This window comes from Monodelphis domestica, chromosome 3, assembly GCF_027887165.1.
Source record: "Monodelphis domestica isolate mMonDom1 chromosome 3, mMonDom1.pri, whole genome shotgun sequence".
Lineage (NCBI taxonomy): Eukaryota > Metazoa > Chordata > Mammalia > Didelphimorphia > Didelphidae > Monodelphis > Monodelphis domestica.
The window spans coordinates 455,986,817-456,011,895 of NC_077229.1; the positions used below are offsets into that span (position 1 = coordinate 455,986,817).

General features: G+C 39.4%; 1 protein-coding gene across 2 annotated transcripts in view; it reads right to left on the reverse strand.

Moving 5' to 3' along the window:
- ACOT12 (acyl-CoA thioesterase 12) overlaps positions 1–25,079 on the reverse strand; it is a 73,754-nt gene that overhangs the window by 17,905 nt on the left and 30,770 nt on the right. For both annotated transcript variants that reach the window (XR_008917880.1, XM_001369728.5), the window contains exons 6-11: positions 20,682–20,838; positions 16,352–16,471; positions 12,211–12,361; positions 10,283–10,338; positions 9,066–9,129; positions 5,673–5,756 (exon numbers count right to left, since the gene is read on the reverse strand). Coding sequence is in view for 1 of the 2 variants with exons in the window: in XM_001369728.5 (XP_001369765.3) it covers positions 5,673–5,756; positions 9,066–9,129; positions 10,283–10,338; positions 12,211–12,361; positions 16,352–16,471; positions 20,682–20,838 (632 nt within the window). In the remaining variant the exon portion in view is untranslated. The remainder of the gene's footprint in view (positions 1–5,672; positions 5,757–9,065; positions 9,130–10,282; positions 10,339–12,210; positions 12,362–16,351; positions 16,472–20,681; positions 20,839–25,079) is intronic.

The following is a 25,079-nucleotide window of genomic DNA, read 5'->3' on the forward strand; positions in this document are numbered from 1 at the left end:
AGAGCCATGTGCAAAGAACTTTTACAAAACAGGAAGATATATTAGATGATAATATATGAACAACCCATATTATATCTGCCTTCTTGTGGATGAGAGAAGGGTGAGAGGGAAGGAGAGAACATGGATTGCAAAATTCAGGAAACAAATAGTAAAAATTGTGTAAATATGAAGTCTGGGAAAAATGTAGATTGTGAAAATTGGATGAGAGATCACTGTGTACAAATGTATACACATATGTATATAGGACAGATACACACAACAGACATAGATTTATGAATAGAGGTAGACATACAGATTACTTATGAGAATATACAGAGATATACATATATAAGAATATGTACATATGTATATCAATTTGTACAAATCTATATTCTTTTCAGCTTTTGTTTGTTCATTTTTGGTCATGTCCAACCCTTCATGCCTCTATTTGGTAAAGATACTGGAATGATTTGCCATTTTCTTCTCTGGCTCATTTTACAGATGAGGAAACTGAGACAAACTGGGTATAGTGACTTGTCCAGGGTCACACAGACAGTAAGTGTCTGAAGCCAGATTTGAACTTGGGATGGTGAGTCTTCCTGACTCCAAGCTCAGTGCTCTATCAACTGCATCACCTGGCTGCCCATTTATATTCTTAAAAGTAACATAATCTACCTAGATGTTAATGTAGGCATATATGTATATTTATTTATATTCTTTTTTTTAAACCCTTACCTTCCATCTTAGAATCAATATTATGTATTCTGCTCCAAAGCAGAAGAGTGGTATGGCTAGGCAATGGGGATTAAGTGACTTGTCCAGGGTCACATGGCTAGTAAGTGTCTGAGGTGAGATCTGAACCTAGAACCTCCCGTCTCTGAGCCTGGCTCTCAATTCACTGAGCCACTCAGCTGCCCCCATTTATATTCTTACAAATAATGTTATCTACACAATCTTGTAACTAATATTGTACATATATATGTATATATAAACCCATCTATCACTATTATTTGGTTAGCATTTAAATCCCTTTGATAACATGCTAGAAACAGGCATGTACGATACATGTGTAAATAGCCAACTTTTTCTCTCTACATATATATTCTATATAAAAGCAGACATGCATTAGACATTTGATCCTAAAGGCAAGAGGGAGCCACTGGAGTTCCTGGAGCAGGCAACTATATTTTAGGAATATTGGTTTGGTAGCTGTGTGGATGAAAGAGGTGGGGGAACTTGAGGCAAGTAATCAAACAAAAGGCTATTGCTGTAGTCTAGTCTAGAGCTGTTGAGTTCTTAAATCTTGGCAGTGGAGTGGGTGAGTGAACAGTGAACAGAAGGCATCTGTCTGTCTGCCTGTCTGTCTGTCAGACATGGAAGAAGAAGCAACAAGACTTAGCACCTGTCAAGGGAAGAGGAATCGGGGTTGGTTTGTGGGGCTGCATACCTAGAAGGCAAAAAAGACAAGAATGCCTTCCCTTTGACAGAAATGGGGAAGTTGCCATTTGAGAAGGAATGAGTTCAGGAGAAAAGATAATGATAATAATGAGAAGAAAGGACCATTTTTCTCTCCTGGACCAAGTGGTTATGCGACCTTCAACAAGTCATTTAAATATGGGGGAGCCCAGAGTATCTGCATCAGTAAAATGAGGGAGTTGGACTGAGTGGTCTCCAAGGCCCCCTCTAATCCTAAAGGTCAATTCTATTGGTCAAATTGGCTTCTTTCTCTTCTTGTAGCCTAGAATAGGTCTTATTCAGGGGCCGATTCCTCATCCTGAGCTCCCTCGGAGGAAAGGACTTTGGCTGGGAGGGGAGAGTTTGACATCCATTTAAACATTATCTATTCTTTTGTCTTGATAACTTTTCCTGGTACTGTGATTTTGAGGATAACCAGAGATGTGAGTGTTGAGCTACCAGGGAGCCCTTGTCCCACCCATTTTCTCCATCTATTTCTGTGCGCTTTGAAGTTAATGTTGAATTTCCAATCTTAAAATCATTCCCATGGCAACAAGCTGTGAGAAGATAAACAAACATGGGGTTAAGACTTCACTGCAGGAATCAAGCAGATGGAAAAACTAGGCTGTGAAGGAGAAAAACCTTTATTTAAACATAAATATCTTCAATAAGAGAAAAGAGAAAATGAGAAACAACTACTAAAAAAAATCTTAAAGGGGAAAAAGTTATGTATGCACTTCCACTTGCCTGCCTTCCCTTCCCCTCCAATTCCTCAGTTTACCTCATATTAAAGCACTTTATTATAATTCCTACCACTGCTCATAGCTAGCATCGATCTAATCACTTTGCAAGGTGTGCAGGGTGCGTTACGCGTTTGGTCTCATTTGGGCTGCCTAACCACCCTATTGGGTATGTGCTATTGTCTCCATTTTATAGACAAGGAAGCACAGGCTAAAAGAGATTGAGTGACTTGCCACAAATAATAAGTGTGAGAGGCAGGATTTAAACTCAGTTCCTCCTGACTCCTCCAAGTCCATCACTGTAGCCCCCATGTGACCTAGTTGCCTCAAGAAACGTAAGTGCACAGCTTCCTTCCTCCAAGGGCCAACACTGATAAGCAATAATAAAAGGAAAATGTGACTTCTGGAAGTTCCCAAGATGAACAACCCCCAACATGGCACATTTAAATGCAGCCAATATGAACCATGCATAGTGGACCTCCTTAATGTTCCTTAGCATGATGAGTAAATGCTGTGGTTCCTTTTTTCTTTTTTTAAACCCTTACCTTCTGTCTTAGAATCAATATTGTGTATTGGTTCCAAGGCAGAAGAACACTAAGGGCTAGGCAAGGGGGGTTAAGTGACTTGCCCAGGGTCACACAGCTGGGAAGTGTCTGAGGCCAGATCTGAACCCAGGACCTCCCATCTCTACTTCTGGTTGTGATCCTCTGAGTGATCACTCTTCTCCCCAACTGCTATAGCCTCAGAACGGACCAAGGAAGGGGTAAATGAGGAGCCAGAGATTCTCTTGAAAACTCCTGAGCTTCTCCCATTGCTGTAAAATTCCATTTCTCTGGAATAGGGGAAGCTAGAGAGAACAGAAAGGGAAAGAGTAGGTAGCTGTTGAGGACACCTCTCCATCACTCTGCTGGGCCTGAGCATGGCCTGCTGCTCGGTGCTAGCTAGGCAAGGAGCCGGATCCAGTTTAGTGAGCCACTGTGGCTAAGCCCCAAGTATGGGTGTTTTTTATCCAGCAGCAACAGCAGCAGCAGCAGCAGCAGGTCCTCACCAGGGCAATTTGCTGGTGCAAATAAAGCAATATATAATAATAAATAATAACAAAAATAGTGGCAGCGCCTTTATTTCTGTCCACCTCCAAGCGCTAGAGTAAAGGCAGCATTCACCAGACAGAGCAGAGACAAAGCTTCCAAGGAAACCTGTTCATTTTTGAGCCTAAAACAATGCAGAGATCAGGAATTCTGTCAGAGGTTTGCAGAAGCTGACTCCGGTCCCCACTGTGTCCGGTCTGCTCAGGTAGCATCTACCTGCTGTTGTAGAACTTGTGCCTGCTTGCCTCAAGTATGAAGGGATGTCACTGCCTTCAAGTTGTAACGAGGGCAAAATCGGCCGAGGACCGGAGAGCTGAGGGGACAAGGCACCACTGGCCCATCCCCATCAGCCCCGTCCTCCTCCCCATCTCAAGCCTGTCCTTTAGCAGCCGCAGCAGCCTCACTGCATGGTACCACCAGGTCTTCCCTCTGAATGTATCTTTAAAGCTTTGCCAGCACAGCTTTGCTGCTGGCCCCCAGTGCTTGTTTTGTTCTGAGAGCCTGCCTCAGTTGTCCAAGTGTCCCGTTCTGACTCTGGACATCCCATCTGCTCCAACGGAGCAGCGCTCCTGAAGGGCAGAAACAAGGCTCTTCTCTCTTTCTTCCGTGACCGTGCAGAGATGCAGAGAATGCTGGAAGCTGAAGATTTCCCAGGCTCCTAGCAAACTGTCTGTCTTCTGTGCCACATTTGGGACACTTCCTAGCTCTCAAATGTGCAATGGGAACTAGGGCAAGTTTTCCAAGTCTGAAATAAAGAGGAGTTTGGCAGACAGCTTCATGGAAAGCAGGAGAGAGGAAGAGAAGGCTTCTGAGGGAAAACCTATCATTTAAAAGGCACCCAGGAAACGGGTGCAGGTTGTTGGGTTTGGTTTTTGTTTGCCTTCTCCTAGTTTCACAGGCATTAGGGTCTCATCATGAAGAGAATCAATAAATTCGAATTCTAGGAAAGTAGGCGAATAAGTATCTTACAGCCTACCGCGTTTTGCTGTAAGTCACTTGGACAGTCATTAAAGGCTAACCATGAGTGGTGCTTCCCAGTTTGGGTGGGTTTTTTCCTTTACAAAAGTACAATAATATAAGATGGCTAAATATGGCTCTCTCTTTCATGCCAGATGTGAACTTGTGCTTTCCAAAGCTGCTTATGAATCTTCAGGTGCTAAATGTGATGCAAGAGGCAATTTTTATATTGCTTAAAAAAAAACCCAAACCCTGAAGCATCTGTTGCCAGTATGGTCTGGAGGTAGAGAAAGGAAAAAAGTATTCCAAGGTTAGATTCCTTCTATATCAGTAAGCCATTGTTGGCGGGTGACCAAGATCTGGATCCAGTGGCATTCTGGGATTATCTGAAAGAAGCTTTGATGGCTGCCATGTGCAAAGAGAAAGTGAAAGCACCTAGACACAGAGGATAGATCCAGATTAGAATTTAATGATCTTGGGACAATAACAGAAAATATCTTTGGCTATTTCTGAAAAATTCCAGAGCCTTTCTTGAAGGAAGATGTGAAAACCTAAACAATGAAGCTTGATCAGTCCATGATGTAGCTGTTTTGGAATGGATCCTGGCTGCAAAAACTTGGGTGATTCTAATTCCTAATGTCTATTTGAAATGAAATGAACAAACATAGTAACTGCTGGAGCTTATCATCTAGGTGAGAATTCTAACCCCAAACCAGTCAAGAGTTAAATAACCAAAAATGATGGTAAGAGAAGAGATGTTAGAAGGAAACATATTACTCGTTGTTGAATTTATTGTAAAGAGAATCTCCAAAGGAGTCTGAAGGAAGGAGCAGCCATTTCTGGCGGGGGAGTTTGGAAGAAGTGTTGTGGAACGGGTAACATTTGATCTGAATTGGATGGACAAAGAAAATTTGGATAGGTTTGACAAGAACAGAGGGCACTCTACTAAGTGGACAGAGCAATGGGATACCTGCCCAGAGAAAGAGACAGGAGAAACTGTTTTAGGGATGATGAATAAATGAGTTTGCCTGGAAGAAAGGATTGATTGTCCAAGGGAACAGGCAGAGGGCTTTATCTTCTTGTTTGTTTTAGATTAGAATACCTCTTACTATCTGTCTTGGAAAACTACCTTTCCAAAATGATTTTATACATCTTTGGGGGAAACAAAAAGGTAGAAAGTTATTCAGATTTTGTATGGAAAGGAATTTTCAGCACAGACATATCTCCAAAGAGGTTGCCCTCACTGTCAATAACATAGTTAATACACTTTAATCAAGCTCCTTGAGTAAAGTCATGAGACATTACATGGCCAACTGTCCATGGACAATGTCACTCCTATGAAACAAAAACTGCCTCCTGAAATATTGCTTAACTGTACCCAGTGTTTTCATGGACCCAATTAGTCATGCCAATTGGAGTGTGCCTCTTTGGACACCTGATGTCACTCTCTTACCTTTCCCCCAGCACTGGTGACTTCCCAACCACTTTTGGCTGCCAGGGCTTTGAGAGCATCCACATTGCTGTGACTCAAGTATACCTGAAATGGAACGGTTTAGAGGGGAGATGTGAGTCACATATGCAGGGATAGGAGCAGCTAAATAGCATAATAGATGGATTGCTGGGCCTTGAGTTGGGAGGATCTGGGCTTGAGTCTGGCCTCTGAGGCTCCCTAGATGTGTGACCCTTGCAAGTCACTTAACCTTCATGACCTAGCCCTTGCTGATCTTCTGACTTATACTTGATGCTAAGACAGAAAGTCAGAGTTTTAAAAAAAAAAGTCCAGGGATGATAGAGAATATGAGGAAATACCTACTTAGAAAATATAAGTAAAATGTCTGTATTCTGGTCCTGTGTAAGCTGTGGTTTGAACTTCTATGTTTTACATATGAGTTATCACTTGTTTATTTGGGGGGGTTGTTTTATAAGATTGTTAACTTACAAAAATGAATAATACAGAAGCACGCTTTACAGGATAATACATATATAGCCCAGAAAAAATGAAATAAAATTTAAAAAATAAACTTTTATGCCTTATACTTACATTAAAGAGGCAGAAAGTTACAATGATTAATATGCTGTCTGATCCCCTCAAAGTGAGATTTAGAGTTGATAATACACAACCTAGAGCACTTTATTTCGTTTTGGTCCCTAGATGAGCTTGGTTAATCTTAGAGGCAATTTGGCACTAATCTAAGAATAACCTTTCATCTTTTAATTTTGTCTGGGCTGGGCATGGTTAGGAGAATATGATAGCAGATCCTTATTAGCTGTGTAAGCCTGGGCAATTCCCATAATCTCTCTCAGCTTCCATTTCCTTTTCTGTAAAATAAAAAACAGAAAACTTAAAAAATAAATTAAAATTTTAAAATTATATAAAAAAAAGTTTTCTGTTAAAAAAATTGTAACAATAGCACCTATCTCACAGGGTTATTATTAAGGATCAAATAAGTAATGTCTATAAAGTACCTTTTGGAGCTTTGGACATTTTTCTTCATTGGTCTAGAACAGTTCAAATCTAGAAACTTGCAAATATCTGAACTGGCTTTTATGAAAATAAATACTGAAGTTATAAATTTACCTGTGGAAGGAACCACAGATCATCTAGTCCAAGACCAATGTCAGTGTCATTACCATTTCAAGAGAGGTTAAATGGCTGAGCCGAAGTCGTACAAAGACTTAGTGACACAGAGCTGTTATCCTAGATTGATCCAAAGTAGTTGGAAGGAGAGAGGCTGTTGTTGTTCATCCTTCATTTTCAAAAAGGATCAGTGATCTCATGGGGTAATATCTTGACTTGCACAAGAATTGAATTGCAAGTGAGGCAGAGTTGCACAAAATCATTAGCCTCATCTTTCTCTTCCTGAATCATCAAAGTCCAATGACAAGACAAAAGCCAAAACAAATGGCTTTGGCCCAGGATGCAGGGGATAACCTTGTCTTTCAGTGTCTCTCCAAGCTTGAAGCTCTCTACCAAGCCTGCTTCAGTATTTATTTTTTTATATTTATAACTTCAGTATTTATTTTCATAAAAATCAGTTCAAATCTTTGCAAGTTTCTAGATTTGAACTGTTCTAGACCAATGAAGAAAAATGTCCAAAGCTATAAAAGGTACTTCATGACCATTGGAATGAATTATTCTCATCCCTCCATTCCACCTAGCAGCTGAGAGCATGATATGGGGATTTGAGGCAAGTATGGAAAAGACCAAAAGTCCTATAAATCTGAGGTGTCAAACATGCCAGCTGCCTGTGGTCTGCAACACTCCCTAGCTAAGGAACCAGACTAAAATGTACTTAAAAAAATTTTTATTTATATAAGAAACAATTCATTTACTCACTTAAAATTGTTAATTATAAATCATAACTATAATAAAGTAAAATCACATCAATCATAAATATATTTATATGACTATATAATATATACATATATTAATTGAATCAAATACATGTGTTTATATTATAAAAGTAATTCTATATATTATGTAAACATAAATGTATATAATGAATAAATATATGATGAATAAAACTTTAAAATGAAATATTTTTTAAAATAAGTAAAAACACAATAAGACATAGATAACATTATATTGAAAACTAAGCCAATATATGGATTAGTGGCCTCCATTTCTATTTGAATTGAATGCCACTGATATAAAGAACCAGTAGAGGCAAGGTTCAAATTGTCAAAGATGATGACAAAACATTGAAAGAGTCAACACTGAAATGACTTTGAGAAGAAACCGTGGTCCAACAGGCTGGCAATCTATGGGAAAACCTTGGGTCTTTTCCCTTTTCTTGGAGCAGAAGTGGAAGGATATGCTAACCCATGCAGGTTTTCCAGTGATCTGGAGCCATAGAGAGGTGCTTGTTGGGCCTGGAGGCACAACCAAAGCCTGACCATGAGGCCATGCTTTCCCAAGGCCCACGTTTCACTAACGTTTTATCATCTTTTAATCTTCTTAGATATTTTTTTCAAAGAAACATTCTACAGTCAGTATCTATATACAGATCCAGAGTTTACATTTGCATCTATAAATCACATTAAGCCTGAGGTCTTATTGTACTCTGGTTTGTAATGACTGTGTACTAAATAAACACATTTCTCATCAGATATTATAGACTAATCTTTAAAACGTCTAGCACCTACTTTTATAAAAAGTGTATTTTTTTCCAGATTTATAAGTTAATTTGCATACAAAGCTGCCTGGTGGGGAAATTCTACCTCCCCATCTGAGAGATGTCTGTGCCCCTAACAGGTTAAGTGATTTCCACCCACAAATCGCTAGAATGTGTTAGAGCCTTGAACCCAACTTATCCAAATGCTGGACATCTATTCTGTAACCACATGCTGTCTCTCAAACTAGTAAATGGGGCTCCCAAATGGCAGATTTGGGCCATTAACCTGTGATGATTTAGATAAATTATCTAAAAACAACTGAACTAAAAATTGGAGCTGTCCAAAAGTGGAATGGGCTGCCTTGGGCAGTAGTAGGTGGCCAAATGACCATGTGTTGGGGATGTTGAAGAGAAGATTCATTTTCAGGTACAGGTTAAAGTCAGTGGCCACTGAACGATCTTCTAATTCTGAGGATCTGGGATTCTGGGGCTAGAGGGTTTCCTGTGTCTGTGATAGGGCAACCGTAGATTTAATTCTAGAGACCAACTGGCTCTTGACTATTTGGTTTTGTTTCAAAGTGTCAGAATGGAGTCAACTTATTTTTTCTTGCCCAAGTTATTACTTACTTAGGCAGACCAAGATAAATAAATGAGAAGCAAAAGCAAAAAAAAAAAATTTTTCCTGAAGCATTGGCTTACATTTAGAGGGATCTAGATAATAAAAGTATTACCTGGTTGTTTTCATCCCAGTGAACATGAAGTGGAATGTCTTCTTTATGAGAAACAACATATTTCCTGAAACAAAGTAAGATAATGTTTCAACATTGACTTTAACTCTTTGTCAAGAGCTTGCAACATTCATTCTTTTATCCATTCATTCATGTATTCATTCAGCACATATTTATTAAGTACTTACTAAGTGTCAGGTCCTGTGCTAGGCACTAGGTATACCAAGGCAAAAAAAGAAACAATCCCTACTCTCAAGGACCTTAAATTTTATTGGAGAAAACAATATGTAACCAGAAAATTAAATATAAAATCTATGCCAGCCTCTGAGGTCACTTGTAGCTCTAGTATGATCCTATAAACATTCACAGACAAAAAGTAACTTGGGGAAGGTGCTAGCAATAAGTGGGGATCTTGGGGGCACTGTGGATAGACCGCCAAGCTAGGCGTCAGGATTTGGCCTCAGACACTTATTAACCGTGTGACCCTGAGCAAATCACTTCACCTTGTTTGCCTCAGTTTCCTCATCTGTAAAACGAGCTTGAAAAGGAAATGGCAAACTACTCCACTAGCTCTGCTAAGAAAACCCCTAACAGGATTGTGAAGAGTTGGACATGACTAATTGACTAAAAGACAACCACAAGCAACTATAAAGATAATCAGGCTATGGGAGGTTTGGTGCAACTATGGAAATTACCAAAAAGATAGATAAGTTATCAAGTCATCCCCAGTGGATGCATGACTTGCACACTTTGAATTGGCCAAGATGGTGAAAGACAAGCCCACTAATGCACTCTTGATGGAGCTGTAAATTGGCTGAATAGAAGTTTCTTGAAGCTTAGGCAAGTTCTCTTTAGTCTTTCTTTCCCTAGCAGTTATTCCTGAACCTGGCATACAGTAGGCATACAGGCATACAGTAGGATTGCCCCTTATTCAACTGATCCAACAACTCCTGGAAGGTCACCAACAGTGATGCAGTATAGAATTCATTATACTATCTGATATCATATGGCAGCTAGGTGGTATAGTGGAAAGAGGGTCAGGCCTGGAGTTGGGAAGATCTGAATTCAAATCCAGACTCAAGTACTTCCCAGCTGTATGTGATCCTGAGCAAATCATTTAACCCTGTTTGCCTCTTTTGTTAATGAGACAACAAAAAATCCTAATGCATATAATAATAATGGTGAGATTTTTAACAATCTTTATATATTACAACACAAACCTGCCAAGTCGTATCCTCTTACGTGCAATAGCCCCACGGTACCTTCTCACATCATCCTTCGAAAAAACAAAACAAAAAATTCCTGATGAATCTTCTGGAGAATCCTAGATTTAGAGCTAGAAGAATGGGCAAGTCATTTCTCTGTTTCCTCATTGGTAAAATGAACTGAAGAAGGAAATGGCAAACCAGTACGGTATCTTTGCCAAGAAAACCCCATATGGGGTCATGAAGAATCAAATATGACTGAAATGACTCAAGAACTAGGTAGTTCAACTACCTTATGTTACATGTGAGGAGGCTGAAGAGTAGAGAGGAAAAATGACATTTCTCAGGACATATATGTTTTGTTTTGTTTTGTTTTGTTTTTTAAACCCTTACCTTCCATCATGGAATCAATAATGTTTATTGGTTCCAAGGCAGAAGAATGGTAAGGGCTGGGCAATGGACATTAAGTGACTTGCCCAGGGTCACACAGCTGGGAAGTGTCTGAGGCCAGATTTGAACCTAGAACTTCCCCATCTCTAGTTCTGTCTCTCAATCCAATGAGCTACCCAGCTGCCCCCTTAAGGGCATATATATTATAGATAACAATAGGCATTTCAGTTCAGGTCCTCTAGCTCCAATCCAGCACATCTTTACTAAATTTTTTTAGAATTTAGTTATGAACTATTTATTACTCCTGCATGGAACAGCCTAACTTGATTTGAGAGCTAGCACTCATTTAATACATGGGTAAATAAGTGGCTAAAATTGCCAATCCTATAACTTTTTCTATTGTTCCTTTCATCTATAATATAGTGACTATCCTTTATTACTCAGAAGAGAGGTTTGGAGAAGATATGAAAACTACAGCCATTCGGAGAAGAGGGAGATGCCACCACCTCTTAAGTCAGTAGGGAAAGACACACATTGATGTCACCTTTGTGTCTCCATCACCATCCAATATGGTATGTAGTAAATCACTTAATAAATAAATAGTATTTTGTGGTTGGTTGTTGAATGAAATAGAAACTGCAAAACGAGGAAAGAAGGAAGAAATTTTCTGGAAGGATTAAATGAAGATATCAGTGTGTACAAAGAGACAAGACAAGAAGTCAACTGTGGCAGAATAGGTTAGAAGATTTAAAATATCCTACATTGTTGGCTGCTATATGTTTGGCTCATATGATTGAAATCTTTAACCCATTTGGCTCCATGCTAAAGAATCAAAAAGAAAAGATAAGAAATCACTATATAAGTTATTACTGGTGTGAAGAAGAAAAATTAGGAATTCAGAGGGAAACACTGTGTCAGAACAGAGGAAGTGTCATGGAGGATGTGGGATCTAAGCTGTTTTTGTGGGGTATGAGGAGATGCTACTCTACACTAGCTTTGGAGTAATATTTGCTAGCAAAGGCTGTTTGACAATGTGCTTAACCTTCATAAAAGTCAGTTTTTTTCATCTGTAAAAATAAAGATAATAAAAACTGAATGGGCAACAAGATGGCACAAAGTGGACAGAGTGCTGTGCCTGGGATCAGGAAGACCTGAGTTCAAATACACTTTCAGACATTTACCCTTAGCAAGTCAATTAACCCTGTTTGCCTCAGTTTCCTCATCTGTAAAATGAGCTGGAGAAGGAAATGGCAAAGAACTCCAGTATCTTTGCTAGGAAAACCTCAAATGGGGACACAGAGAGTTGGATATGACTGAAATTATCTGAACAAAACCAAAAGCTGAATAGTCTCCTGAATAGGGTTACTATTAGGAAAGTATTTTGTAAACTTCAAAGTACTAAGCAAACAGTTGTTATTAAAGAATAGATGAAGCTTGAATAGCAGATAGTGGATAGAATAGTGTGAGCAAAAGAGTTATATGATGTCATGATTATAGGAGGGGCTCAATATGTATAATAAAGGTCTGATCATTGAATCTTTTACAAGCTTGACCTTTGAAATGGGCTTGACTCTGGGGAACACGATACGTTCTTCATTGTCATCAACAGCATAATAAATGAGAAAAGCACTGTTGATATGGCGGCCTTGGCCTTTGGACCATTCCTCACAGTTGTACGCCTCAACACGGACCCCCACTTCAACCCTACAAAGGATACAGAAAGCACAATCAGGTAAATCTGGTCACTACTTGTTACAAACTTCCCTGGAAGAAAAGGGAGCAGGATGTCTTAGCAGCACTCAGGTAGACACCTTGGATTCAAATTCAAAGTCAAGTGCATTTACTATGCAGGTGATCCTAGTCAAGCCATTTAAACTCCCAAGACCTCCCTTTCCTCATCTGTAAAATGTCCAGCTTGTTCTGGATGACCTCTTTGCTTCTCTAAATCTCTGATCCTAGGAAATCCATAGAATTTTTTTTCCCTTGAACAATTATAGACCGTGGATTAAAGGAGACCCACCTGTGTTCATGCTTATGTCTCCTTCAGAGAAGTTACCTCTTAATTCACTTACATATGACAGCATTTGGGGCTGAATGAATTGGTACAACCTCTTATTTGGTACTTTTGATGAGGGAAAAGAGAGAGGGGGGATTTCATTATACTTTGTAATTGGTTTATCTTAGGGAGTTCCTTGATCAACTAACTGGATGAATTTTGTTGGGGACTTTGATGGCATGTCCCTCTGAAGGGTATGTATGTGCCCAATGGAAACAATTAAAATTAATCCCAAATAGTAAAATACCCTGTCGTTATGTACTTCCTGTAGACAGGGGATATTATAGAGTGGGGTTGCTGGTCCCGGGCTCTTGGGAAATGTAGTTTTTAGGGTAACAGATTTCTAATTATACACTATCAGACCCATTCTCTGCTTTGATTTTGTTGTTGTTGATGTGCTTCCCCTTTACATTGCTATAGTCATTGTGTGTATTTTTTTCTCGGTTCTGCTTACTTCATTTTGCACCCATTCATGTCAGTTTCAGGGTTTTTTTTAAAACATTTTTCATATCTTTTTCAGTATGTTTCATATTTCTCATTCCTTCTGCTCAGTAATAGTCAACTGCATTGGTGTACCACAATTTGTTTATCCATTTCTGAATTTATAAGCATTTATTTTGTTTCCAATTTAATAGGCAGCTACATAGGGTGGAGAATAAAATAGAGCACTGGACCTGGAGTCAGGAAGTCTTGAGTTCAAATTCAGCCTCAGACATTTACTGACTGTGTGGCCTTGAGCAAGTCACTTAACCTCCCTCAGTCTCCATTTCTTCATCTGTAAAATGGGAATAATAATGTTACCTTTCCTCCCTGGTTGTTAAGAATATAAAATGAGATATTTCTAAGACTCCTTTAACCTTGAACTGCTATATAAATGCCAGATAATATTATTATTAGCTATTATCATTCCAGGTTTTTTTTTGCTAACACAAAAAGTGCTACTATAAATATTTTGATGTATAATAGACATTTCTTTCTATCTTTGATCTCTCTAGGGAGATCATATGGACATCTGGGTCCATATGACCCATTCTAAACTCAGTATGGTTCTACTGAGAATGAATTTTGTGGTTCAGAGACTCATACTATTTGAGGAGGAACCAACCTTTCATGCTGGCCTATAAGAAAATTATCTTCATTGTAGACTTGGCCACTTACTTTCTCCCATTCCTCTTTCCCTTTTCTGAGTACAGATCAAAGACCAGAGATCCGAGAGTGGACTTTAATCTTTCAGTTTATATGAGGAAAGAAGGGATGATTGTCCACTCACTGTCATCCAGAAACTGAATGAATATTTTTCATCAGTTCACAATATAACAGTTTCTCAGCCCAAGAGATGGCAACTGCCAAGGCAGTATTAAAGTATCAAGTATCTTTGCACCATGAGTGCATAGGTTGGTCTGAAGAGACACACATGACCTCAGGACTGGGTAACCAGGAGGCTAAGCAATGAGCATTCCTGAACTTTTACTGCATAGAGAAAGGGAATACCATGGAAGCATCAGACTTATGGTTTCCATAATAACAACAGCAGGTTCAAGAGTACTAGAATGTACCTTCAGGTAAGGCAAGCAGAATTCCTGGGCAGCACCAGCATCTTAGAGAGTGAAAAGGATCCCACAAGTAGCTTCCAAAGTTTGAGGAGCAGCAAGAGATTTTAAGCCATGATTTTGTGGTTGTTGTTCAGTCATTTTCAGTCATGTCTGACTCATCATGACTTCATTTGGGGTTTTCTTGACCAAAGATTTGTAGTGGTTGGCAATTTCCTTCTCTAGGACATTTTGCAGTTGAGAACTTGAGACAAACAGGGTTAAGTGACTTGCCCACGGTCATAGCTAGTAAGTGTCTGAGGCCATATTTGAACTCATGAAGATGAGTATTCCTAACTCCAGGCCCAGAACTCTTCCCTAGCTCCCCCTTAATCTGTGATATGCAACAGTAAAAGACCTCAGCTTTGCCTCCTGTTACCACGAGTTATTCAGATGGTTCAGGCATAGTGTGAAGGGGATTGCTTGTCTTGTAGTCCCAAATGTGTCTTCCTTTCAGGGGGAGTTCAAACTTGAGAGTAGTTCTTTAAGATTAGAATCCTGTAAGGGTTTTGTAAAAGAGGTACTCACAAAAATAGCAAGGGACTATCCCTCAATTTTTTCTCCATTTCCATACACAGACCTCCATCTCTCATTTCCATGCCTTGTTTACTGGTTACCCCTCAGGGCTTTCATTCCCTCCTTACTTCAGTTTTATATAATCCCTCTCTGTTATGAAGACATAGCTCAAGGACCACCTACTACTTAGAGCCCATCTTCATCTCCCCCATCTCTGCTCTTCCTCCCTAACTTCCTTCATTCAACTGCCTTGCATTCAGTATTTATTCTGTATATATTTCCAAACATCCATGTTATCTCCCCTAATAGAATATCAGCTCATTATGAAATGAAATAGAGGCAACTATAGCTCTGTGAATAGAGTGCTGCACCTGGAGTCAGGAAGACCTGAGGTCACATTCAGCATCTTACACTTCCTAGTTGTGTGACTTTGGGCAAGTCCCCTAGCCTCTGATCATCTGACAAAAGGATCCACTAGATCCACTAAAGAAGGAAATGGCAACCCACTCCAGTATCCTTGTCAAGAAAATCCCATGATCCATAGGGTCATGAAGAGTTGGACATGACTGAACAACAAGATGACAAGATAGGGGTGATTATTTCATCTTTTGACTTTATATCCTCACAATACCTGGCACCTTATTAATTGTTTTCCTTCCAAGGGGAGAGATAACATGGTAGGACCCTAGGAAAAGTAGGAAAGAAGGAGAATTGTATCAATTAGGTATGGACTACTCTGAGCAAATTTAAGCATATTTTGCATTTCTTATGGGGCAGAATAAAGGCTATTCTCCTTTACTAGATGCATACATTGTTTCTTTGAGTATTTATAGGTAGCCAGGATCCCATTTATTCACATCTGCTGAGACTTGGGCAAGAACTAAATTTGAGTTATATATTCTGAGATTTCCTGGAAGGGACTCAATGCAGGGGCAACGCAAACCAAAGGGACAGTAATTTGGGGGCAGGGCTGCATTGGGTAAGAATGGAATCAGTCTGTCTAAGGCTAGCTCTTGGGGATCTAAGCTATCTGGTCTAAATACTTAAACTTTCTGCTCTCAAAGCAATGGTTTAGTATTCAAGAAAACAAAACAAATTAAATTAGATAATAATAACAATAATAATGCTTTTGACACTTAAATAGAACAACAACAAATAATTGAGAATAGCCATCTTCAGTGAAAAGAATAATTAAAAACAAACACAAAGCAGAGTGGGAATATGTAGAGCTAAATGCCAGATCCATCATCACCAGGAGATGCCATTCCATCACCCATAATTTTCTTAGTGGGAATGTACTCAAAAATGAATCTATACATTAACAAAATGCCATTTAGAAGTTATGATTTAGAAGTTAAGTAAAATGAGAAAAGAACCAGTTGCTTCAAAGTATATGCCTCTATTCTCCCTTTCTTAATGAAATAAAAATCATGATAACAACAACAATCCATATCTGATTTCAAGTTATTAAATAGGATCATAAAATAAAAAACTAGAAAGCAAGGCATCCGCCATGCCTTCTCATCCAGTTACCATTCCTGAAAAGTATTGTTCACAATGGCGTTGAAGACAAGCCGATCACCAACAGTAGATGGTCCCCGAAACTTAAACATATCCACGGACTTCAGAATGGGATGGGAGCAACAAAGGCGGCTGAATAAGAAGGACAAATAAAATAGGAAAGAGTAAGAAAACAGAAGATTCCCCATGGAAATAAATTTGGGTATTCCTGCTTCTTTTTCTCCTGTCCATCAATCTCCCTTTTTAATCTAACCTTTATGTAATCTCACTTTAACCTTTAATCTATAACCCCTATGCAGTGAAATGCAGGCTAGAAATTGTGTGACTTCAGATTCTTGCACCAATGGCAAAATCAGTTGAATAAAGGGGGAGGTGGATGTTAGCACAGGGGGGCAGTCTGGCCTGACTGTAGTTCTAAGAGGAGGAAGCTTATTCCAGAGAATATGGAGCACCACTGCTCTATGTTGATTAGAATGGGTTGGATCTTGCTCCTGGTAAGCTACCCTTATTGTGGCTCAAGGCTATTTTTTCCTCCAGAGAGGATAAGAAATGGATGGCTTGTGTATGTTGGCAATGTTACCATATGCCATCTGCAAGAAACTTTATACTGTGAGCATACGTGTAGAACCCAGATCAAAACTGCTTACCATCTCTGGGAAGCAGGGAGAAAGAGGAGGAAGGGACATGATTTGGATCTTGTAGTTTTGGAAAACATGTTAAAATTATTATGTGAAATTGGGAAAATATAAGATATATTTTTCAATAAACTTTGTCAATCCTTTGTATCACCTCATAGTATTGAGTGATAATCTACCAAATTGTACTGGCAACAGACTGGCTCTTGTCCAGTTTCTAGGGAAGTAGAGCCTGGGTTAAGTTTGCTTCAGTGAAGTTTGCATTCTTGTTCAGGGAAGCCTGGAACCAGAGGCTTAGTATGTATCACCACAGTTGGATTGTGGCATGAGGAAAATACGGAAGGGGCTGCCAGATTTTTCTGCCCTTAGGCTGGTGTGGTCTGGTGTTATTGATTCATCAGTTTCACAGTTAACAGACTGTACCAGTACATCCCAAGAAAGGGGGAGACGAGTGGATTTTCTCCACACACAAAAATCCCTAGCCCTGCCATATACAAATTGCCGGGCTCTTTCAATCTCCATGTCACACTATTTCTGTAAAATTTCAAAACGATGATCACACAATTGTTTTAATCTAAGGCCTATATTTCATGATTTTCTCTACTTTTAGATGTTAATCTTAGTCCTTCAATTGCACTAGAAGGAGCTTAAGTCAATGACTCAGCCATGACTAATTATATTATTCATGTTTGCCAAGGAACAGATCAGAATGGATCAGAAATGATCCATTGTCATCTCTTCTCATTTTATTCCTTTTCATTTTTAAAAAAATCCTTGCCTTTTCAAATCTGGCCTCAGACACTTCCCTGTGTGACCCTGGGCAAGTCACTTGACCCCCATTGCCTAGCCCTTACCACTCTTCTGCCTTGGAGCCAATACACAGTATTGACTCCAAGATGGAAGGTAAGGGGTTTAAAAAAATAAAAAATAAATTAAAACCCTTGCCTTTTATCTTACAATCAATACTGTGCCTTAGTTCCAAGGCAAAAAAGCAATAAGGGCTAGGCAATGGGTGTTAATTGACTTGCCCCGGGTCATACAGCTAGGAAGTATCTGAGGCTAAATTTGAACCCAGGACCTCCCGTCTCTAGGCCTGAATCTCAATCCACTGAGCCGCCTAGCTTCCCCCCTTCTCATTTTAGTTCAGAACAAATTCCTTCACCTGGGCATATTTCAAAGGAGCAATATGACTCTTTAAGAGTTGTGCTTTATATGTAAATGAATATTTAAATTTTCTTTTAAATTTGGGGAGAAATGAACTTTGTTTTGTTGCCTCCAAAGGAAAAGTTCCAGTTCAAATGTTTTCTAAGTCTTCAACATACTTTGAAGCTGCTCCATTACCTACATGGTTATTTTAAGCATAGAATCACCTTTTTTAAATTGAAGAAAGTTTTAAATGCATTCTCCCCCAAATTGCTGCTCTTTTTTTCTCATTTCGCATTTAAACCTTTGGCCACAGCATTTCAAACTTGCACCTTCAAAGGTCAGACAACATTATAAGTTGCCATAAAAAGGCCTGTAGTAAGACCCACCATTTTTTAAAGCATCAGAGATTGTTTTCTATTTCTAGCCAGTTTCACCTTTGTAATAAAACCATTGTCAGCGGGCTTCAGTGTCACAAGATCAACATCCATAATTCAGGAAAAAATATGAAATCTGTCATCTTGTGTTTATTTTTGAACTAGGAACTCAGATGTTTCTCTTCATGGTAATCTACCTGAACTCATTCTTTGGTGATTAAGGTACTTGCACCCTATCATATACTTCCCATTTCAGTGATTCTCAGACCCCTGATGCCGAACTATTTAAACCCTGTTTTCCATCCCCACGGACTGCTCCCTTTTTCTCATCTTCTTTAGCCTCACCCCCACCTCCCACCGGGAAACTATCCAACCTTTCCACTGTGCTCTCTGGAATACCTGATCCATAAGTAATCAGCTAGCTTTTATCTTAACATTTTTCTTTTCTTGCTCCTTCTATCTTCTGTCACTCACTGAGCCCTGGCTCCCTCCTGCTGATCACTGGCCATCCTTTCCAACAATGGTGGCACTCTTAAAAAAATGTTCTCTTCGAAAAAATCTTCCCCTCCAGATTATAGGTAGAAACAGTTTTAAGAATAATTTTCTTGTAAAATATTTTGTGATCCATCATTTCGCCCCTCCATCTCTCTTCCTGATGGCAGGTAATATGCTATAGTTGTATGGGTGCTTTCAGCTAATACATATTTCCATGCTCATCATGTTATGAAAGAAAACACATAGCACATATACTAGAGAAAACTGAAGGAAATAAAGTGAAGGAAGAATGGGATGTTTCAATCCTTCACTCAGACCTTCCAACTCACTGGTCCTAGCTGGAAAGTTGGATGCCATGTTCACCATTATTAATTCCACGCTCTCCCTCCACCACTGTCTCTCAGTAACCTCTCCTCCTCGGTGGTTCATTCAATACAAATTTACCAACCAGAAAAGATTCTGGTGGCTGTTGTTGGCTCAATGAATTCAGTGTCTAGCTCCTGATCTTTCTTCCCCATCTTGTCTTCATTCTAGGGGCCATCGTTATATGTATTGGCTCTCTCCCAATCATCCTAATATCCCAATTCTTCAGTTTACTCATTTCTCATGACCTCAGCCTCCTCCCTACCCTGTCACAGCTACATACAGATACCCTCGATCTATCACCGTGTTATACATCCAATTTCATTTCTATTATCATTTGACCTTTTCCTTCACCTTAAAACTCCTAACCTAGTTCTTTGTTGTCACTAAGACCTCTAATCTCTCCACCCATTAGCTCTTTCCCAGGTCATCACCCAGTACTGGCTATATTCTCTTCCCTTTCCTGAGGCAGCTAGGTGATGTAGTGGATAGAGAACTGGGTCTAAAATGAGAAAGACCCAAGGTAAAATCCAGCCATAGATATTTCTGAACTATGTAAACCTAGGCAAATCATCACTCCCCTCAGTTTCCTCAGTTGATAAATGAAGATAATAACAACATCTACTTATCAGGTTAAATGAGATATTTGTAAAGTACTTCACCCAGTATCTGTTATATAGTAGTTGCTTGATAAATGCTTGTTTCCTTTCCTCCTTCTTTCTTCCCTCCTTCATTCCTTCTTTTCTTCCTTCCCTCCTCCTACTTGACTCTTCCTTCTCGGGCTCCTTTGGCTAGACCTTCATTCAGCTCCTATCTTTTAACCTTGAAGGTCCCTGAAGGCTCTGTCTTGTGTCTTCTTTTCTTTTTTTCCCCTGTATACTATTTCACTTGGTGATGTCATCTACTCCCATGAATTGAATTATTATTTCTGTGCAGATAATTTCCAATTCTATTTGTTCAGCCTTGATCTCTCTACTAACCTCCAGCCTCGCATCTCCAACTGCCTAATGAACATCTTAACATAACAAATACTAATTGATTGCCTGAGACAAAAAGATAGATTAATCATGGAGTAAAGGACTGGTTGTTTGTTGTAGATTTTTTAAAAAATTGTTTTAATGAAGAGCACCATTTCCCCAAGTTCTCACTTTCAAGCCTTTATTCTACGAAGACATCTCCTGATTTGGGCTACTCTTGGTGCCTGGGCTTCCTATTTTTTTCTCATTCAGTTGCAACTCCTCTGTACCTCTGTCCCTGCCCGAAGAGCATGTGGTTTTTCCCAAAAGAGGTTCACAAATCACAGTCCAAAAGGCAAAACCAATAAACAACCTTGCTGAAATGTTAGCCACTGTCTCCATCCAAGCCATAATCTGGCCCCCGAATGTATTTCCATGATGGTTTGCATGGGGTGGAAGGACAAGTTCGATGCTCTGTACCCAGGTATCACCAGTTGAAACTGTACTGTCTTCTTGGTCACAGATGGCATCTGAAATGAGAATGGGAAGCATTAAATGGAGAAGCTTTAACTGATGTCCCCAGGGTGATGGTTGTTCAGGCAGAGGGGTGACCCTTTGTTTCCTGTAAAAAGGAATTGTTCCTTTCATAAACAACCACTGGAAGAAGGAAGCAAACGAGTTTCATTCTGGACATGGATAAGTTTCATCTTCATGGTAGGGGGTTAAGATAACAGAATCATGAGTGCTTTCTTCTTTTAGAAACTATTGTGCCTAATAGAGGTGTTTTAGATTCAGTGTCCTCTTTTTTATTTCCTATTTCAACTATCTTGCTCCCTATTAACAACCCCTTTGAGAGTTTTGGGTAGAAGAATGGATAAATACTAAAGGGAAATTTCCGATCTGAGATATGTATGTGCAGCCCCTGCCCCTCGGGGGCACAGTGACTGTGTGTTCTAAACTCCTCAGAACGAGAATGCCACTTGCTATGGAAATGCTGTGGGGCTTTTTAAAAAATGCTGTTATGAGCAGAAAAGGCACAATGCTGCTGTACAGCTCAGTGTCCTTCTGCTGCTTCAGAATCATATCGCCTTCATTTACTGACAAATTGGTTTTTACTGTCAACAATGGAGAAATCATTTACTCGGGCTGCAAAGAAATAAAACGTATTCAATTATGCTTCCTGCATCATCAAGTGAATCACCAGCTAGGCTTCAATCTCACAAGTGTTGTTGTTGGGTGGATATGGAATTCAGAAAGCACATATCCGGTGGGCTTGGCCAGGGACAGAGCTCAGTTTGCAATGTGAGCAGAGACGAATATCCATTTAGGTGGGAAATGCAGGCTCATCTGGTGTGGAAATTCCGATAGAAGCATGCATAAAGGCTGTAATGAACTTACTTTTGGTCTCAATAAAATGTCTTTGAGATACTTTTCTTGGCATATTCCCCAGTAGGCCCACAAGGGAAGAGTGACTACTGACAACCAACATTCTTAAAGAAAGTCTGGATTTTCATTTGTTTGTTCTCTCTCTGTCTCTGTCTCTGTCTCTGTCTCTCTCTGTGTCTCTCTGTGTCTCTCTTTCTCTCTCTGTCTTTGTCTCTGTCTCTCTCTGTCTCTTTCTCTGTCTCTCTCTCTCTCTCTCTGTCTCTCTCTCTCTCTCTGTCTCTCTCTCTCTCTCTGTCTCTCTCTGTCTCTCTCTCTCTCTCTCTCTCTCTCTCTCTGTCTCTCTCTCTGTCTCTCTCTCTCTTTCATTTACTCTACATGTGCCTCCTTTCCATTCCATTTCATTGATTTATTCCTCACAATAGGATATGTTGGATTATCCTCCACACAAAAAGGCCACACTATTCTCCATCTTCCTTCCAGGCTTCTAGCCACATAGCTCCACCAATTCATGCTGAATGCCTTCGTCTTTTATTTGTTGCTCAATCGTTTTCAGTTGTGTCTGACTCTGTGACTGCATTTGGGGTTTCTTGCCAAAGATCCTAGAGTAGTTTAGCATTTCTTTCTCCATTTCATTTTCCACATGAGGAAAATGAGGCAAACAGGGTTAAGCAACTTGCCCAGGGTCACATAGCTAGTAAGTGTCTGGGGCTGAATTTAAACTCATAAATGTGAGTCTTCCTGATTCCAAGATCAGTGCTCTACCCACTGAGCTGCTTAGCTGCACCTCATTACTTTATAAAGGGCCTTAATTCAAAATCCACACAGTCAGAATGAATTTGGTCCACTTGTGAAAGCCTGGAGTTGGAGTTAGAAGTTGTTTAGTCCAATCTTTTATTTCTGTAGATGAGGAAATTGAGGGTCAGGGAGTTCTAGAAGGCAATTTTGAAAAATCAAGGGGAAAAAAGAACATACCAAGTTTTACCCAAATTATCTGGAATGCCTATCTACACGACACTGAAAGATTTTGTCTATCATTTCTCAAAACTTTACAGCTTTGTGAAGATTTTCCTGAATTACTCTACCTGGCTCCTGGCTCTCCATTCCAGGGCACCCTGAAACCTGGAATATAATAAATTATTATATACATGTATATAAAATACACTGTACAAACTGTGATATAATAAATACAAGTAGGTATCTACTAGAAAATGACCAGGATTCTGACCCAGTATGAAGCAGCTGACGCTGATTTGAGCTAAGAAATATTACTAAATCTTGCCTTTTTGAGAAGTAGTACAGCATAGGGGTAGAGACTTGGTCTCTAAAGCAGGAAGACCCAGTTTCAAAAACACATTGATCACCTGCTTGCTGTGTGATCTTGGACAAGTCAGTGCTTATCCTAACCTCCTTATGCTCTGGCATGAGTCTAAGACAGAGGTTCTTCACTATTTTTGTCATGGGTTCCTTTGTCAATGGGATGAAGAACCTCTTCCCAGATTAATGTATTTAAATGCAGAGGAGCTGAATTTTGTTGACACAGTTATCAAAATATTGGAGAAGAAACCCAAATTCACTGAGCCCCTGAAATCTATCCATGTACTTCTTAGGCGTCTGCTCTAAGAAGCTAAGTTACAGAGATGATGAGTCTGCCTCCAATGGTAGAAGAAGATGGAATCACATTTATGTGTGTATACAAACATATACCTATACATTCATATATATATGTGTGTGTGTATCTGTGTGTACATATATACACACAAAAATACATATACATACACATAAATATGCATATGTGTATGTATAAGTCTAAACAGTTGCAATGGGTTGCCATTATCTGTCTGTTCTTTGGGATATACTTTTCATATAAACATATCCTACTCCCTTTGGATGGTAAAGATGCTCAAGTTCATGGCCTTCACCTTATTTCATTTCCCCCTCTTCACTTCCCTTAATGCAACAGTGCTGTCTACCCAGAAAGTACTCATAATGAATCATGAGAGACTAATTAATGTTATCAAGTAAAATGGCGCTCCTCTACTATCACCTTCATGGGTAAACTTGGCCTTAGAGTGGATGTCATTTCCCCTAAAAGACCATCTCCTTCCTTCTAAAGACTTTCTTGTTGGGCATCCCTTCCAGAGAAGCAATCATCACTTCCTCAGTCACTGAACACCCGTCTTGTGGGGGCACACGTAAGAGAGTCCTGGCTTCCATGAGGAGGGGATCTCGTTCAGTACCATGGCCCTAGGCTAGCTCCCTGCCCAAAGGAGAGCCTGAGGATTGAAAAAGTTACTTCCAAAAGTTGATATTTTTACCTATTTTCTAATACCTCTGCAGCTACTTTCTTTTCAAGTTAAAAAACAAAAAAAAAGTCATGTCTATTTTGCTAACTGTGGAGAAATTTGGTCCAAATGTCGATATAAATCCTGTCCCAGTTTTCTGGGAATAACAGTCTATTCTTGTAAGTGTCTAAACTCAGGGGATCTGAGTATGTGGTTCAGCCATTATGGGAGACTTGATCCCCAGAATAAGGATAGAAAGGCTGTAAAAAGTAAAACACTACAGACCTCTAAGTGAGAGGACCTCAGCATTCACAGGTTTTCTTTGAAATTGTAGGTATGCTTTGCAGGAACATGATCCAAGGTCCTGCTTACTGAAGACTGATTTGTTATGTATGGGTCAAATATCACATCTAGCACCCTAGAAAAGCTCAACAACATATGTGTTTTTTGTGCTCAGCTATGTAAATTTGTACATTGGATGTCTTTAAAGTGTGCAATATTGACTGCAATATTGCCATTTTGATTTCAAGTTTTCATGCCAGTTGGCAGGCCAATGAAAACTACAAAGTGCAGGAGAAAGAATGATCACTTTAAAGCCAGAGGACCTGAGTTCAAATTCTAGCTGAGATGCTAAATGTGGAGTATGACCTTGGGCAAGTCACTTAAACCCTGTAGACCTTAGTTTCTCCATTTGTAAAATGAGGGAATTGAACATAGAAAGGTTATATAATAGCAAGGTTTCCATTAAAATGTAGATTGGAAGAGATGCTGACCTACATCCCTTCCAGGTCTTAAATTCCATGATTCTGGGAAGCAGTGAAAATAACATTGAATTTGGAAACCAAGGATCTGATTTTAATTCTTGATGTTGCTTATTCACTAGTCATATACTATAACGTGATTAAATAATAAATTTCATATATTAAAATATTAAAGCTCAAAAGAGTACTAAGACTTTGGGAACACTCAATATATTACAGGCACAATGTGCAAATATAACATAAATGTATTATAGCCCTTAAGCTGTGCCCTTATACTTCAATCTGTAAATCAAAGAAGTTAGATTGGAAGATCTCAAAGGTCTAAATCTATAACACAATGAT